Below are 18044 nucleotides of genomic sequence, written 5' to 3' on the forward strand. Positions count from 1 at the left end.
ACAACTGAGCCTCACGAACAGATGGCTCATAACAATAACCCTTTAGTTAGGCAATAACTATATACAAGTATTGCAGACAATCCACACTTGGGATGGGCACCCAGCATCCACTACGGACTACGAGAAATAGATTTACCGGTGAGTAAAATCTTATTTTCTCTGACGTCCTAGTGGATGCTGGGAACTCCGTAAGGACCATGGGGATTATACCAAAGCTCCCAAAAGGGCGGGAGAGTGCGGATGACTCTGCAGCACCGAATGAGCAAACTCAAGGTCCTCCTCAGCCAGGGTATCAAACTTGTAGAATTTAGCAAACGTGTTTGAACCCGACCAAGTAGCAGCTCGGCAAAGTTGTAAAGCCGAGACCCCTCGGGCAGCCGCCCAAGAGGAGCCCACTTTCCTCGTGGAATGGGCTTTTACAGATTTAGGATGCGGCAGTCCAGCCGCAGAATGTGCAAGTTGAATCGTACTACAGATCCAGCGGGCAATAGACTGCTTTGAAGCAGGAGCACCCAGCTTGTTGGGCGCATACAGGATAAATAGCGAGTCCGTTTTCCTGACTCCAGCCGTCCTGGAAACATAGATTTTCAGGGCCCTGACTACGTCCAGTAACTTGGAATCCTCCAAGTCCTTAGTAGCCGCAGGCACCACAATAGGTTGGTTCAAATGAAAAGCTGATACCACCTTAGGAAGAAAATGGGGACGAGTCCTCAATTCCGCCCTATCCATATGGAAAATCAGATAAGGGCTTTTACATGACAAAGCCGCCAATTCTGACACACGCCTGGCCGAAGCCAAGGCCAACAGCATGACCACTTTCCACGTGAGATATTTTAGTTCCACGGTTTTAAGTGGCTCAAACCAATGTGACTTAAGGAAATTCAACACCACGTTGAGATCCCAAGGTGCCACTGGAGGCACAAAAGGAGGCTGAATATGCAGCACTCTTTTAAAAAACGTCTGAACTTCAGGCAGTGAAGCCAGTTCTTTTTGGAAGAAAATCGACAGAGCCGAAATCTGGACCTTAATGGAACCCAATTTTAGGCCCATAGACACCCCTGACTGTAGGAAGTGCAGAAATCGACCCAGCTGAAATTCCTCCGTTGGGGCCCTTCTGGCCTCACACCACGCAACATATTTTCGCCATATGCGGTGATAATGGTTTGCGGTCACCTCCTTCCTAGCTTTAATCAGCGTAGGGATGACTTCCTCCGGAATGCCCTTTTCCTTAAGGATCTGGCGTTCAACCGCCATGCCGTCAAACGCAGCCGCGGTAAGTCTTGGAATAAACCGGGTCCCTGCAGCAGCAGGTCCTGTCTGAGCGGCAGAGGCCATGGGTCCTCTGAGATCATTTCTTGAAGTTCTGGGTACCAAGCTCTTCTTGGCCAATCCGGAACCACAAGTATAGTTCTTACTCCTCTCCTTCTTATTATTCTCAGTACCTTGGGTATGAGAGGCAGAGGAGGGAACACATAAACCGACTGGTACACCCACGGTGTCACTAGAGCGTCCACAGCTATCGCCTGAGGGTCCCTTGACCTGGCGCAATATCTTTTTAGCTTTTTGTTGAGGCGGGACGCCATCATGTCCACCTGTGGCCTTTCCCAACGGTGTACAATCATTTGGAAGACTTCTGGATGAAGTCCCCACTCTCCCGGGTGGAGGTCGTGCCTGCTGAGGAAGTCTGCTTCCCAGTTGTCCACTCCCGGAATGAACACTGCTGACAGTGCTACCACACGATTTTCCGTCCATCGGAGAATCCTTGTGGCTTCTGCCATCGCCATCCTGCTTCTTGTGCCGCCCTGACGGTTTACATGGGCGACCGCCGTGATGTTGTCTGACTGGATCAGCACTGGCTGGTGTTGAAGCAGGGGTCTTGCCTGACTTAGGGCATTGTAAATGGCCCTTAGTTCCAGAATATTTATGTGTAGGGAAGTCTCCTGACTTGTCCATAGTCCTTGGAAGTTTCTTCCCTGTGTGACTGCCCCCCAACCTCGAAGGCTGGCATCCGTGGTCACCAGGATCCAGTCCTGTATGCCGAATCTGCGGCCCTCTAGAAGATGAGCACTCTGCAGCCACCACAGCAGCGACACCCTGGCCCTTGGAGACAGGGTTATCAGCCGATGCATCTGAAGATGCGACCCGGACCACTTGTCCAACAGATCGCACTGAAAGATCCTTGCATGGAACCTTCCGAATGGAATTGCTTCGTAAGAAGCCACCATCTTTCCCAGGACTCGCGTGCAGTGGTGCACCGGCACCTGTTTTGGTTTTAGGAGGTCTCTGACTAGAGACGACAACTCCTTGGCCTTCTCCTCCGGGAGAAACACTTTTTTCTGTTCTGTGTCCAGAACCATCCCCAGGAACAGTAGACGCGTTGTAGGAACCAGCTGCGACTTTGGAATATTCAGGATCCAGCCGTGCTGTTGTAGCACTTCCCGAGCTAGTGCTACTCCGATCAACAACTGTTCCCTGGACCTCGCCTTTATAAGGAGATCGTCCAAGTACGGGATAATTAAAACTCCCTTTTTCCGAAGGAGTATCATCATTTCGGCCATTACCTTGGTAAATACCCTCGGTGCCGTGGACAGACCAAACGGCAACGTCTGGAATTGGTAATGACAGTCCTGTACCACAAATCTGAGGTACTCCTGGTGAGGAGGGTAAATGGGGACATGCAGGTAAGCATCCTTGATGTCCAGTGATACCATGTAATCCCCCTCGTCCAGACTTGCAATCACCGCTCTGAGCGATTCCATCTTGAACTTGAACCTTCTTATATAAGTGTTCAAAGATTTTAAATTTAAAATGGGTCTCACCGAACCGTCCGGTTTCGGTACCACAAACATTGTGGAATAATAACCCCGTCCTTGTTGAAGGAGGGGTACCTTGATTATCACCTGCTGAGAATACAGCTTGTGAATCGCCTCCAGCACTGCCTCCCTGTCCGGGGGAGCTGTCGGCAAGGCAGATTTGAGGAAACGGCGAGGGGGAGACGTCTCGAATTCCAGCTTGTACCCCTGAGATACTACCTGTAGAATCCAGGGATCCACCCGTGAACGAGCCCACTGGTTGCAGAAGTTCTTGAGACGGGCCCCCACCGTACCTGGCTCCGCCTGTGGAGCCCCAGCGTCATGCGGTGGACTTAGAGGAAGCGGGGGAGGACTTTTGTTCCTGGGAACTGGCTGTATGTTGCAGCTTTTTCCCTCTACCTCTGCCTCTGGGCAGAAAGGACGCGCCTCTAACCCGCTTGCCTTTCTGGGGCCGAAAAGACTGTACCTGATAATACGGTGCTTTCTTTGGCTGTGAGGGAACATGGGGTAAAAATGCTGACTTCCCAGCTGTCGCTGTGGAAACGAGGTCCGAGAGACCATCCCCAAACTCCTCACCCTTGTAAGGCAAAACTTCCATGTGCCTTTTAGAATCTGCATCTCCTGTCCACTGCCGAGTCCACAATCCTCTCCTGGCAGAAATGGACATTGCGTTTATTTTAGATGCCAGCCGGCAAATATCCCTCTGTGCATCTCTCATGTATAAGACTGCGTCTTTAATATGCTCTACGGTTAGCAATATAGTGTCCCTGTCTAAGGTATCAATATTTTCTGACAGGGAATCTGACCACGCAGCTGCAGCACTGCACATCCATGCTGAAGCAATAGCTGGTCTCAGTATAATACCTGAGTGTGTATATACAGACTTCAGGATAGCCTCCTGCTTCCTATCAGCAGGTTCCTTTAGGGCGGCCGTGTCCGGAGACGGTAGTGCCACCTTCTTTGACAGGAGTGTGAGAGCTTTATCCACCCTAGGGGATGTCTCCCAGCGTGACCTATCCTCTGGCGGGAAAGGGTACGCCATTAGTGACTTTTTAGAAATTACCAGTTTCTTATCGGGGGAAGCCCACGCTTCTTCACATACTTCATTTAATTCATCAGAAGGGGGAAAAACCACTTGTAGTTTTTTCTCCCCAAACATAGTACCCTTTTTTGTGGTACCTGGGGTAATATCAGAAATGTGCAACACATTTTTCATTGCCGTAATCATGTAACGGGTGGCTCTATTGGAATGTACACTAGTCTCATCATCGTCGACACTGGAGTCAGTATCCGTGTCGACATCTGTGTCTGCTATCTGAGGTAGCGGGCGTTTTAGAGCCCCTGATGGCTTTTGAGACGCCTGGGCAGGCACGAGCTGGGAAGCCGGCTGTCCCACATCTGCTATGTCGTCAAACCTTTTATGTAAGGAGTTGACACTGTCACGTAATTCCTTCCACATGTCCATCCATTCAGGTGTCGACCCCGCAGGGGGTGACATCACATTTATCGGCCCTTGCTCCGCCTCCACATAAGCCTCCTCATCAAACATGTCGACACAGCCGTACCGACACACCGCACACACACAGGGAATGCTCTGACTGAGGACAGGACCCCACAAAGTCCTTTGGGGAGACAGAGAGAGAGAGTATGCCAGCACACACCAGAGCGCTATATAATGCAGGGATTCACACTACACACAGTGATTTTTCCCCTATAGCTGCTAATATTACACAGATTGCGCCTAAATTTAGTGCCCCCCCCTCTCTTTTTTACCCTATGGAGTCTGGAAACTGCAGGGGAGAGCCTGGGGAGCGTCCTTCCAGAGGAGCTGTAAGGGAAAATGGCGCCAGTGTGCTGAGGGAGATAGCTCCGCCCCTTTTTCAGCTGACTTCTCCCGCTTTTTTATGGAAAGTTATGGCAGGGGATTTTACACATATATAGTCTTAATGACTATATTATGTGGTAATTTGCCAAGTAAGGTACTCTTATTGCAGCCCAGGGCGCCCCCCCACAGCGCCCTGCACCCATCAGTGACCGGAGTGTGTGGTGTGCATGGGGAGCAATGGCGCACAGCTGCAGTGCTGTGCGCTACCTTAATGAAGACCGAAGTCTTCTGCCGCCGATTTCCAGGAACGTCTTCTTGCTTCTGGCTCTGCAAGGGGGACGGCAGCGCGGCTCCGGGACCGGACGACCGAGGCTGGGCTTGTGTTCGATCCCTCTGGAGCTAATGGTGTCCAGTAGCCTAGAAGCCCAAGCTAGCTGCAAGCAGGTAGGTTCGCTTCTCTCCCCTCGGTCCCTCGTAGCAGTGAGTCTGTTGCCAGCAGATCTCACTGAAAATAAAAAAACAAATTTATACTTTCTTTTCTAGAAGCTCAGGAGAGCCCCTAGTGTGCATCCAGCTCGGCCGGGCACAAAATTCTAACTGAGGTCTGGAGGAGGGGCATAGAGGGAGGAGCCAGTGCACACCAGGTAGTCCTAAATCTTTCTTAGTTGTGCCCAGTCTCCTGCGGAGCCGCTATTCCCCATGGTCCTTACGGAGTTCCCAGCATCCACTAGGACGTCAGAGAAATTTGGTAACCCAGATGGGCTGGCCAGCTCAGAGTCCAGATCTTAACCCTACTGAATTGGAGCGAAGTGTGTGTTCTAGACTGACTCCACCTACTGCAGTGTCACAGTTGGTCACCGTACTTAAGATGGAATGGCAAAACATACCGCCTGCTGTTGTCCAGGAACCTGTGGACAGTTTGCCATAAGGGTGTCTGCAGTAATCGCTGCACGTGGTGGACCTACAAAGTACTGACGTCAATAAAATCTCATTGATCTATTTGCGGTCAGTGTTCAATCACTTTTGTCTACATAGTGTAGCTGTCACAGCAGGTCTCGCAACCTCTGTCCCTGTGAGTTAATGTTATTACATAGAGGATATTTTTGGTTAAAAATAATGCACGATACAGAATATTAATAATTGCAGCACTGCTGTGATTATTAACACAAACACCACAGTCTTAATATTTACTGATGACTAAGGCATTACAGATGCTCGTGTTTGTATCCTACACATTTATACTTCAAAAGGCATACTGTTAAACATAATCTGCAGGTGATTAAAATCATCTTTTGCTCTTGATAAAAACTTTCAATCAAATGCTCCAGATACACAATAGCTGCGCTCTGTAGTAAATCAGGAAGAACAGGCACCTAATTCTCTCTGGGGTTCTATTCACAATGACTGCTTTGGCTGACAGCACAAACCCACTGTGCCAGCTATTCAATTCTATTTTTTCCAATTTAAAAAAGAGCACACTTACCAACTGTGAGTATTCTACATCATCGCCCAGTAATCCTGTGTCATTCAGAGTGTATTTGGCTTTAATTTGCACTGCATCCACAGGCCCCTTCTCCACTTGGTGTTTGATTGCCTTGAATAGTTTGTATAGATGTTCCCCAGCTGTGTCCTGCATTTGAAATAAAAAGGAAAAACAGTCGGCTAAACTGATATAGGCAGATATATTTTAATGGTATCGTTAACATCTTAAATCCTTATCACCAGCATAACCTGCCTGCACAATACCAGAAGTGTAGGCCAGGTCTATAACATTGCCTGGAAACTGGCATGGGTAAGCAGGAACCTACACTCCACATGTTCTGCAGGCTAACACCCTCATATAATCCATGACACAGTCCATTACCTTCAGATATTGATATAAACAAATGGACATCCAGTTGGACAGCATCCGCTCAACCACTGTTTCTGATCTGTGAACAAAATGAAGAATTGAAACAAATGGATTAGCATATCTGCTGAAGATAAAAATACTTCTACATTATGCCCACTAATTAAACATCACATCCATGACTGATGCGGAACACCAATGAAGACATATTGGCTAGGAACACACGTTGTTAGGGGCATATCATATAAAGCATGTAACACACAGAGCCTGACAAAGCCAAATCAGTCATGTGCTTATTAGAGATGAGCGGGTTTGGATTTAACGCCAGAATTAACGCCAGTTCAGTTTTAGCTGGATTTTTCTTATTGGCTATCCAAAACACGTGACATCCGTGAGTCAATAAGATACCGTTTTGAGATCCGAGTAAAACCGAACCCGCTCATATCTAGTGCTTATACATTTGATGCATTGTGCAAAATATAGAGGAACCGAAATGGACAGCCATGCAATCTGGTGCATTGACAGTGAGCCTGATCTCCAGTGGTCGTGTAAAGCATTGCAGGGTATTAGCCACATGTGCACATATATACGAGCTAGAAGATCCCTTACCTTCTCAGCATAAGCTTAGGATTCTTGGCCACATACTGCTCCATCAGTTCCACAAATAGAGTGTTCATGATATCAGTGTAATATTCTAGCTTTCCATGCAAAGCGACCGTAAGCAGGGATGCAAAATAAAGCTTTTCCCTGGCAGAGAAGTCCTTCTGGTTTTCCAGAGTGTGGATAAACTAAGAAAAATGACAGCTATTAAAATACTAAATAAGATCGACAGTAGTTAGCATAGCGGAGGAATAAGTAAGCAATAGAAACCTAATTTTGAGCATTATATAGGAAATCTCACATTGCATAATTAGGATAATTGGTTTGACAATAAGAAAAAAAAATAATGAATACTCACAATAGTGAGGAAAGATTTGCTGTTGAGAAGGTTTGAAAACTGGTTCAATGCTTGCTCTACAGTTTTTCTCCTGTCTTCTGGAATGTCCAGTTTTCCAGTGATCATTACATCTTTTTCTCCATCTTTGGAGGGCCAGAAGAAAACTCTGTCAGTGTACATTTTGTAATCCAGAACTGGAATTCCAGCTTCATTCAGGTCACTGGTTTGGTCCTCCATCTCTATCATAAGATCTGAAAACAGCCATGCACACATATTGTTAAATAGGGAGACATTGACCAAAGCCGATGTTTAAGCATTTAATATTAAGATTTATTATAAACATTTGTTTCTCAACAAATAAACAATTAAATGTTTTTAATGTAATTAATACAATATTGATAGTTATTAATTTTAGTCAAGTAGTGCTATTACATCAGTACCTACCCCAGTGGAACTTAAGGTGCATACACACGGTGCAATGTTTTCTTACAATTTTGACTATACAGTCAAAATCGTAAGAAAAGTTAGCACACATCGCACCGTGTGTAAACAGCGCACACCCTTTGGGTCGGTATCGCAAGAAAAAATAAACTGTGCAGGTAAGGCAATTTTGACTATGTTGTGTACACTCTAGTTTCTAGTATAATCAAAATTGTATATAGTCAAAATCGCAGGTAAAGATAGTCAAAATCGGTGGTTCTGGCCTCCGGGGAGTTCAAGGGGAATTGTAAAGTCAAAATAGGCACTTAGTCAATATCTCACCATGTATATGCACCTTTAGAGTCTTAACTGTTCTAATGACCAGCTAACTTACCAGTATATTTATTTACATACATAATTATAGATACATATCTAATATCCCTCTACCTATCTATCTAGAGTGAGTGAGTGTAGTGATTATCTGGGCCCTGGATTCTTTAGGGGTGTGGGGCTGCAGGGAGAAATAGTCACGCCCTCACTATATTCCCGTTGTGCCATAGTCATGACCCCCCTCCCGTGGCTTGTCCTGCTGCTTTGCGGCAACGTTTAACAAACATTTAAGAGCCCAAAGAGACCAGAAGGTGTAAATCATCCCCCCCCCCCGTGGGCAGAACTCCAAAAGAAAACAAACACACAGGACCATTAGGTGTCTCAACTGCCCCGGGTGCAGTTAAAAGTGAATTACAGGCGACCGTTCCCCAAAAAAGACCGTTTGTAATACCTGTGAATTCCTTCTTGCATCGGTCTCTGACACTCTCCTCTAGTCCCTCCAGCTGCTGTCGCACTTTTTCATACTCTCTCTCTGCCTGCTGACTCTTTCTCCTTTAGACACAATGTTATAAATCAGATACAGATTGAACACAAATTGCTAACAATAACCAAATGCATACTTTATTACTTTTACTGCATGTTAATAATGAGAATTTATTTTAGTTAATGCTATGCCATACAAAAATAGCCCTTCAAAACCTAAAAATAAGATTTTACTCACCGGTAAATCTATTTCTCGTAGTCCGTAGTGGATGCTGGGAACTCCGTAAGGACCATAGGGAATAGACGGGCTCCGCAGGAGACTGGGCACTCTATAAGAAAGATTTGGTACTATCTGGTGTGCACTGGCTCCTCCCTCTATGCCCCACCTCCAGACCTCAGTTAGGATACTGTGCCCGGAAGAGCTGACACAATAAGGAAGGATTTTGAATCCCGGGTAAGACTCATACCAGCACACCAATCACACCGTATAACTCGTGATACTATACCCAGTTAACAGTATGAATTAAAACAGAGCCTCTCAACAGATGGCTCAACAATAACCCTTTAGTTAGGCAATAACTATATACAAGTATTGCAGACAATCCGCACTTGGGATGGGCGCCCAGCATCCACTACGGACTACGAGAAATAGATTTACCGGTGAGTAAAATCTTATTTTCTCTGACGTCCTAGTGGATGCTGGGAACTCCGTAAGGACCATGGGGATTATACCAAAGCTCCCAAACGGGCGGGAGAGTGCGGATGACTCTGCAGCACCGAATGAGAGAACTCAAGGTCCTCCTCAGCCAGGGTATCAAATTTGTAGAATTTAGCAAACGTGTTTGCCCCTGACCAAGTTGCAGCTCGGCAAAGTTGTAAAGCCGAGACCCCTCGGGCAGCTGCCCAAGATGAGCCCACCTTCCTCGTGGAATGGGCTTTCATTGATTTAGGATGCGGCAATCCAGCCGCAGAATGCTCCAGCTGAATTGTGCTACAAATTCAGCGAGCAATAGTCTGCTTAGAAGCAGGAGCACCTATTTTGTTGGGTGCCTACAGGATAAGAAGCGAGTCAGTTTTCCTGACTCCAGCCGTCCTGGAAATATAATTTTTTAAGGCCCTGACTACGTCCAGTAACTTGGAATCTTCCAAGTCCCTAGTAGCCGCAGGCACTACAATAGGTTGGTTCAAGTGAAAAGCTGATACCACCTTAGGGAGAAACTGGGGACGAGTCCTCAATTCTGCCCTATCCATATGGAAAATCAGATAAGGGCTTTTACATGACAAAGCCGCCAATTCTGACACACGCCTGGCCGAAGCCAAGGCCAATAACATGACCACTTTCCACGTGAGATATTTCAGATCCACAGTTTTAAGTGGCTCAAACCAATGTGATTTCAGGAAACTCAACACCACGTTGAGATCCCACGGTGCCACAGGAGGCACAAAAGGGGGCTGAATATGTAGCACTCCCTTTACAAAAGTCAGGCAGTGAAGCCAGTTCTTTCTGGAAGAAAATCGACAGAGCTGAAATCTGGACTTTAATGGAACCCAATTTTAGGCCCATAGTCACTCCCGACTGTAGGAAGTGCAGAAAACGACCCAGCTGAAATTCCTCTGTTGGGGCCTTCCTGGCCTCACACCACGCAACATATTTTCGCCAAATACGGTGAAATGGTTTGCGGTTACTTCTTTCCTGGCTTTTATCAGCATAGGAATGACTTCCTCCGGAATGCCCTTATGCTTTAGGATCCGGAATTCAACCGCCATGCCGTCCAACGCAGCCGCGGTAAGTCTTGGAACAGACAGGGCCCCTGCTGTAGTAGATCCTGTCTGAGCGGTAGAGGCCATGGGTCCTCTGATATTATTTCTGTAAGCTCTGGGTACCAAGCTCTCCTTGGCCCATCCGGAACCACGAGTATCGTTCTTCCTCCTCGTTTTCTTATTATTCTCAGTACCTTTGGTATGAGAGGCAGAGGAGGGAATACATAAACCGACTGGTACACCCACGGTGTCACTAGAGCGTCCACAGCTATTGCCTGAGGGTCCCTTGACCTGGCGCAATATCTAGTTTTTTGTTTAGGCGGGACGCCATCATGTCCACCTGTGGCCTTTCCCAACGGTTTACCAACAGTTGGAAGACTTCTGGATGAAGTCCCCACTCTCCCGGGTGTCGGTCGTGTCTGCTGAGGAAGTCTGCTTCCCAGTTGTCCACTCCCGGAATGAACACTGCTTACAGCGCTAAGACGTGATTTTCCGCCCATCGGAGAATCCTTGTGGCTTCTGCCATCGCCATCCTGCTTCTTGTGCCGCCCTGTCGGTTTACATGGGCGACTGACGTGATGTTGTCTGATTGGATCAGTACCGGCTGGTTTTGAAGCAGAGGCCTTGCCAGACTTAGGGCATTGTAAATGTCCCTCCGTTCCAGAATATTTATGTGTAGGGACGACTCCTGACTTGACCAAAGTCCTTGGAAGTTTCTTCCCTGTGTGACTGCCCCCCAGCCTCGAAGGCTGGCATCCGTGGTTACCAGGACCCAGTCCTGTATGCCGAATCTGCGGCCATCTTGAAGATGAGCACTCTGCAGCCACCGCAGTAGATATACCCTGGTCCTTGGAGACAGGGTTATCAGCCGATGCATCTGAAGATGCGATCCCGACCACTTGTTCAAGAGGTCCCACTAAAAGGTTCTTGTATGGAACCTGCCGAATGGAATTTTGCTTCGTAAGAAGCTACCATTTTTCCCAGGACTCGTGTGCAGTGATGTACCGATACCTGTTTTGGTTTCAGGAGGTCTCTGACTAGAGATGACAGCTCCTTGGCTTTCTCCTGCAGGAGAAACACTTTTTTCTGTTCTGTGTCCAGAACCATCCCCAGGAACAGTAGGCGTGTGGTAGGAACCAGCTGTGACTTTGGAATGTATAGAATCCATCCGTGCTGTTGTAGCACTTCCCGAGATAGTGCTACTCCGACCAACAACTGCTCCTTGGACCTCGCCTTTATAAGGAGATCGTCCAAGTACGGGATAATTAAAACTCCCTTTTTTCGAAGGAGTATCATCATTTCTGCCATTACCTTGGTAAAGACCCTCGGTGCCGTGGACAGTCCAAACGGCAGTGTTTGGAATTGGTAATGGCAATCCTGTACCACACATCTGAGGTACTCCTGATGAGGATGGTAAATGGGGACATGTAGGTAAGCATCCTTGATGTCCAGGGATTGTAATCCCCCTCCTCCAGGCTTGCAATAACCGCCCTGAGCGATTCCATCTTGAACTTGAATTTTTTAATGTATGTGTTCAAGGATTTCAAATTTAAAATGGGTCTCACCGAACCGTCCGGTTTCGGTACCACAACCAGTGTGGAATAGTAACCCCGTCCTTGTTGAAGTAGGGGCACCTTGACTATCACCTGCTGGGAATACAGCTTGTGAATTGCCTCTAGCACAGCCTCCCTGCCTGAGGGAGTTGTCGGCAAGGCAGATTTGAGGAAACGGCGGGGGGGAGACGCCTCGAATTCCAGCTTGTACCCCTGAGATACTACTTGAAGGATCCAGGGATCCACCTGTGAGCGAGCCCACTGATCGCTGAAATTTTTGAGGCGGCCCCCCACCGTACCTGGCTACGCCTGTGGAGCCCCCGCGTCATGCGGTGGACTCAGAGGAAGCGGGGGAAGAATTTTGATTCTGGGAACTGGCTGCTGGTGCAGCTTTTTCCCTCTTCCCTCGTCTCTGTGCAGAAAGGAAGCGCCTTTGACCCGCTTGCTTTTCTGAAGCCGAAAGGACTGTACCTGATAATACAGTGCTTTTCTTAGGCTGTGAGGAAACCTGAGGTAAAAAATTTTCATCCCAGCTGTTGCTGTGGATACGAGGTCCCAGAGACCATCCCCAAACAATTCCTCACCTTTATAAGGCTCTATGTGCCTTTTAAAGTCAGCATCACCTGTCCAGTGTCGGGTCTCTAATACCCTCCTGACAGAATGGACATTGCAATAATTCTGGATGCAAGCCGGCAAAATATCCCTCTGTGCACCCCTCATATATAAGACGACGTCTTATGTTCGCAAAATAGTATCCCTGTTTGAAAGGGCTACAGACCACGCTGCAGCAGCACTATCTGCAGGTCTCAGTCTAGTACCTGAGTGCGTAAATACAGACTTCAGGATAGCCTCCTGCTATTTATCAGCAGGTACCTTCAAAGTGGCCGTATCCTAAGACGGCAGTGCCACCTTTTTTGACAAACGTGTGAGCGCCTTATCCACCCTAGGGGATATCTCCCAGCGTAACTTATCCTCTGGCGGGAAAGGGTACGCCATCAGTAACTTGTTAGAAATTACCAGTTTCTTATCGGGGGAACCCACGCTTTTTCACACTTCATTCACTCATTTGATGGGGGAACAAAACACTGCCTGCTTTTTCTCCCCACACATAAAACCCTTTTTTGTTTTTAGTGGTACTTGGGTTAATGTCAGAAATGTGTAACACATTTTTTATTGCCGGGATCATGTAACGGATGTTCCTAGTGGATTGTGTGTGTGTCGACATCTGTGTCTGCCATCTGAGGGAGCGGGCGTTTTTAAGCCCCTGATGGCCTTTGAGACGCCTAGGCAGGCGCGGGCTGAGAAGCCGGCTGTCCCATAGCTGTTACGTCATCCAGCCTTTTATGTAAGGAGTTGACACTGTCGGTTAATACCTTCCACCTGTCCATCCACTCTGGTGTCGGCCCACAGGGGGCGACATCTCATTTATCGGCATCTGCTCCGCCTCCACATAAGCCTCCTCATCAAACATGTCGACACAGCCGTACCGACACACCGCACACACACAGGGAATGCTCTGACTGAGGACAGGACCCCACACAGCCCTTTGGGGAGACAGAGAGAGAGTATGCCAGCACACACCGGAGCGCTATATAATGTAGGGATAAACACTATCACTGAGTGAATTTTCCCCAATAGCTGCTTGTATAAACAATATTGCGCCTAAATTTAGTGCCCCCCCTCTCTTTTTAACCCTTTGAGCCTGAAAACTACAGGGGAGAGCCTGGGGAGCTGTCTTCCAGCTACACTGTGAAGAGAAAATGGCGCCGGTGTGCTGAGGGAGATGGCTCCGCCCCTTTTTCGGCTGACTTTTCTCCCGCATTTTTCTGTATTCTGGCAGGGGTAATTACCACATATATAGCCTCTGGGGCTATATATTGTGGCTATTTTGCCAGCCAAGGTGTTTTTATTGCTGCTCAGGGCGCCGCCCCCCCCCCAGCGCCCTGCACCCTCAGTGACCGGAGTGTGAAGTGTGTATGAGGAGCAATGGCGCACAGCTGCAGTGCTGTGCGCTACCTTGGTGAAGACTGAAGTCTTCTGCCGCCGATTTTCCGGACCATCTTCATGCTTCTGGCTCTGTAAGGGGGACGGCGGCGCGGCTCCGGGAACGAACACCAAGGACGGGTCCTGCGGTCGATCCCTCTGGAGCTAATGGTGTCCAGTAGCCTAAGAAGCCCAAGCTAGCTGCAAGCAGGTAGGTTCGCTTCTTCTCCCCTTAGTCCCTCGATGCAGTGAGCCTGTTGCCAGCAGGTCTCACTGTAAAATAAAAAACCTAATTTAAACTTTCTTTCTAGAAGCTCAGGAGAGCCCCCAGTGTGCAACCAGCTCGGGCCGGGCACAGAAATCTAACTGAGGTCTGGAGGAGGGGCATAGAGGGAGGAGCCAGTGCACACCAGATAGTACCAAATCTTTCTTATAGAGTGCCCAGTCTCCTGCGGAGCCCGTCTATTCCCTATGGTCCTTACGGAGTTCCCAGCATCCACTAGGACGTCAGAGAAAGTATAATTAAATAGACTATAAATATAATTCAAAGACAAAAAGGGGGAGAGTCAAATGTTTGAAAAGTCAGTTAGGAGTCTGTTTTTTCCTATCTAATAGACTGTTTTTTCCTATCTATTAGATAGGAAAAAACAGACTCCCAACTGACTTTTCAAATATTTGAATTCCACCCGAAGAGTACATATCTAATACAAAATGTACACCGCACCCATTTAGCCCCACAGCACAAACTCTATTAATAGCTCTATTAATATATCCAAAGGTTAGGGTCGAAAGCTGCCGTCTGTTGAAAAGTGTGGGAAGTCGACTTGTCGAATAGTACGTGAATCGGTGGTACAGTTGCCGATTCACGTATTTTTGAGGGAAACAGGGCCAAATTCAACAGAATTTGGCCCCGTTTCCGACCATCTCAGTCCGAGATGTCGGACTGAGATGAGGGACTGTGGAGGTGAGAAGGAAGAGTCGTGGGGAGACGGGGGAAAGCCTCGGGCAGCCAGACGGGGGGAAAGCAGTGCTGGAGGATGTCACAGCAGCATCCACCCGGCTCTAGCAAGCGAGACCTGCGGGGATGGGGAGCGGAGGGACGTGGAGACTGAGGCAGAGTGACAGAGGGGGGGGGGGGCAGGGGAGAGCCGCGGGCAGACTATAGCCGTTGCCGTAGCGCTGCTCTCCCCAGTCTGCCCGCGGCTCTCCCCCCCCCCCCCCGTCTAGCTCCTGCATCTCAATTCGACTTTTTTTTAAAAGTCGAATCGAGATGACATTGAATAGCCCAAGTCGGATCCATTCCGACAAATGAATGTCAGAATGGATCCAACTTCAATTGAATATACCCCTTGGTGTGAGGTCAATCATCGTTCCGCAGTACTACTCTAGCGCATGTGGGATGTAGTAGCCATTTGGACAATCACTATGTCTACAAGCCAAGCCAACATGCTAATCATATGATGGAAAACCTTCTAACAATGTTGGCTTTACAGCTTCAAACATAATGCTTTACCATCATGCTTTAATTTCTAAAGCAGACACTGCTAAAATGCTTCACATCTCATTATTAGCATGTCGGCGAGTAGGTTCAACCTAACAATGTCCACGAGATAGTGGTAACAAAGTTTGTTACTACATTTTGTTCGATTGTTGTTTAAAATAATTTCATATTTATTATATTTATTATGAAGTGGCAATCTCAGCAAAATCTTGTAAATCTAACACATTTTACATAGCTGTAGAGATATTAAGGATGATTAAGGGTTTTTACATTTTGTTTTGTCCAATTATTGTAGTACTACTACAATACAAAACTTAATTGTTAAGCAAATCTTTAACTTTATTAACATAAGTTTTTATATGCTAGAAAAATTAACATTATGGAGGGTACCCTATTAGCCATGTTAATTTTTTGGGCAAAAAAGTTTGTGATTTTAGACCGATGTTGAGTACCGGATTATCCTATTAAAGGGCGTTTTTTTTTGGCTGAACAACATGCCGCTATTGGCCGAAAACACATGGGATCCGTGATAAGACCCATGTGTTATCATGGCTCTGAAGGGCTGATTATGATGAAAAAGCTTTTTTTTAATGAATTTGATACTTACAGATGGAGTCACGCACATTGCAGACAGGGCGAGCGGCGTGCCAGTGCCTCTGCCCGCCGCCGAATGTACACAGACGCTCCCATTCACTTTGAAAGGGGTGCGTGTGCATCTACAATGCACGTGAGCCCCGCTCGCTCCCAGCGGTCCGCCTCGCTGGGCGCGAATAGGCACAGACAGAGCCACGATTAGCGTGACTCCTTCTGTATAGATTTTTGGCTTCTGAATACGAAAATGACTCCTGATTTTGCATATCACGTCACGTTTTTCTGTAAAACGTGTATTTATGAATAAGCCATTTTTTTTCATGTTCATTAAAGCAATAGATGTATTCTGCCTACGTTTATTATAAAACATTGTCTTAAATTAATTGGGTCAGTAGTATAGCATGCTGCAATTCAGTTCATGTTCAGTGCCAGATTAAGGTCCACATGGGCCTGGAGCACACATTTACAAAGGGACTAAACCCCATACTGTCTAAAGGAACATTATACACACACAACTACTACTAGGTGAGCTGGGGAAGGAGGAACCAAATACAACAGATGCAACACAGTTTTGCCCTGTGCCGCCTATTTTTAACCCCTGCCTACCACCACATATACACACTACAAACATAGACAGTACACACACAGACCACATACACACACACACACACACACACACATACACACACACACAGTACACACCACTCATACAGTACAGTATATGCACTGATTGATGCTATTCATCAAGTAGCCATCATAGAACTTTTGGTATGGACTTCGTTCAAACAAGTGATTTCAAAATTTCTAGGCAATGTCAAGGATTAAAACGACAAAGAAATTGTCAGGGAAATGCTCAATTGCTACAGAAACTTTGGCTGCAATATGAATTTAAAGGTACAGTTTTTGAATTCCCTTATTGAGCATTTCCCCAATAATCTCGGAGACTACAGTGAAGAACAGGATGAACGGTTCCACCAAGACGTTAAAGATGTAGAAAGAAGATACCAGGGTCATTGGGACGTCAGCATGATGGCTGACTACTGCTGGATGATACACAGAGATGACACAGGAAAAACTTTAAAAGCGAAAAAACGAAGTTTGAAGACAAAAAAAAAACCCAAGATATTAACGACTTTTTCAATAATTATGGTTTTGTTTCTATTGTTTGATTTTGTTGTTATTTATTATGTTATTTAGACAAAAACACAGTGATATCTTCTACACTTCTTCATATTTCAAAAAAATGTCAAGAACAATTAAACTTCTTGTTTTTTCTTAAAAATGTATGTAACCCCCTTATAGGTAAATGTGATGTGGTAATTTTTTTATATACTATTTCTTGATGTACACAGGAGTATAATTAAGAATATGAAAGTATTAAAATAGCTTTCAATACCTTAAATTTCACAGACCTGTGTTATCTGGGATTATGATTGGCGTTTCTGATAAGTGCCGTTACCCAGACATCAGCAAGCCGGTATCCGGGATAACAGGATAGGCCAAGGCAGATCTATTAGCCGCAGTAAAGGCCAGTATACACGTCCAAAGATGTGTGCTAAGCAATCTATCAGTGACCGCTCAGCACACATCTCTCCCCCCGCTCAGTACAGCGCATTGTGTTCTGAGCAAGGGAATTCACCAATCTAGCACCGGCGATAGCGACACTATCGCTGGGGGGCATACACACGAGAGATCTGTGATTAAAATCTAAGCAATCTAGTCAGATTGCTTAGATTTTAAGAACGGATATCTCCGTGTGTACCCCCCTATAGTTACCACTACTAATAGAATATGGCCCAACTGTATGTATTATCCACCCTAAATTTTCTGTACCCAAACTTAATTTAGCAGATACAGATTTCCTTTCTGACCATTTTAGATCTCTACCAACATAATGCAGAGATAATTAGTTAAAAGTACAGCAAATCTGTAAGACCATCCTAGATGCCATCTACTCAGTGTAAGCTAGATCTTATTAAAGTCATACATCGACAGCGA

At 46.6% G+C, this 18044-nt stretch overlaps 1 protein-coding gene across 3 annotated transcripts in view; it reads right to left on the minus strand.

Moving 5' to 3' along the window:
• Nucleotides 1-18044, minus strand: part of PLXNB2 (plexin B2) — a 357268-nt gene that overhangs the window by 32415 nt on the left and 306809 nt on the right. For all 3 annotated transcript variants that reach the window (XM_063927157.1, XM_063927155.1, XM_063927156.1), the window contains 5 exons: nucleotides 8626-8726; nucleotides 7446-7675; nucleotides 7097-7275; nucleotides 6503-6569; nucleotides 6122-6268 (listed from right to left, as the gene is read on the minus strand). In XM_063927157.1, the coding sequence (XP_063783227.1) occupies nucleotides 6122-6268; nucleotides 6503-6569; nucleotides 7097-7275; nucleotides 7446-7675; nucleotides 8626-8726 (724 nt within the window). The remainder of the gene's footprint in view (nucleotides 1-6121; nucleotides 6269-6502; nucleotides 6570-7096; nucleotides 7276-7445; nucleotides 7676-8625; nucleotides 8727-18044) is intronic.

Source organism: Pseudophryne corroboree, chromosome 6, assembly GCF_028390025.1.
Source record: "Pseudophryne corroboree isolate aPseCor3 chromosome 6, aPseCor3.hap2, whole genome shotgun sequence".
Classification (NCBI taxonomy): Eukaryota; Metazoa; Chordata; class Amphibia; order Anura; family Myobatrachidae; genus Pseudophryne; species Pseudophryne corroboree.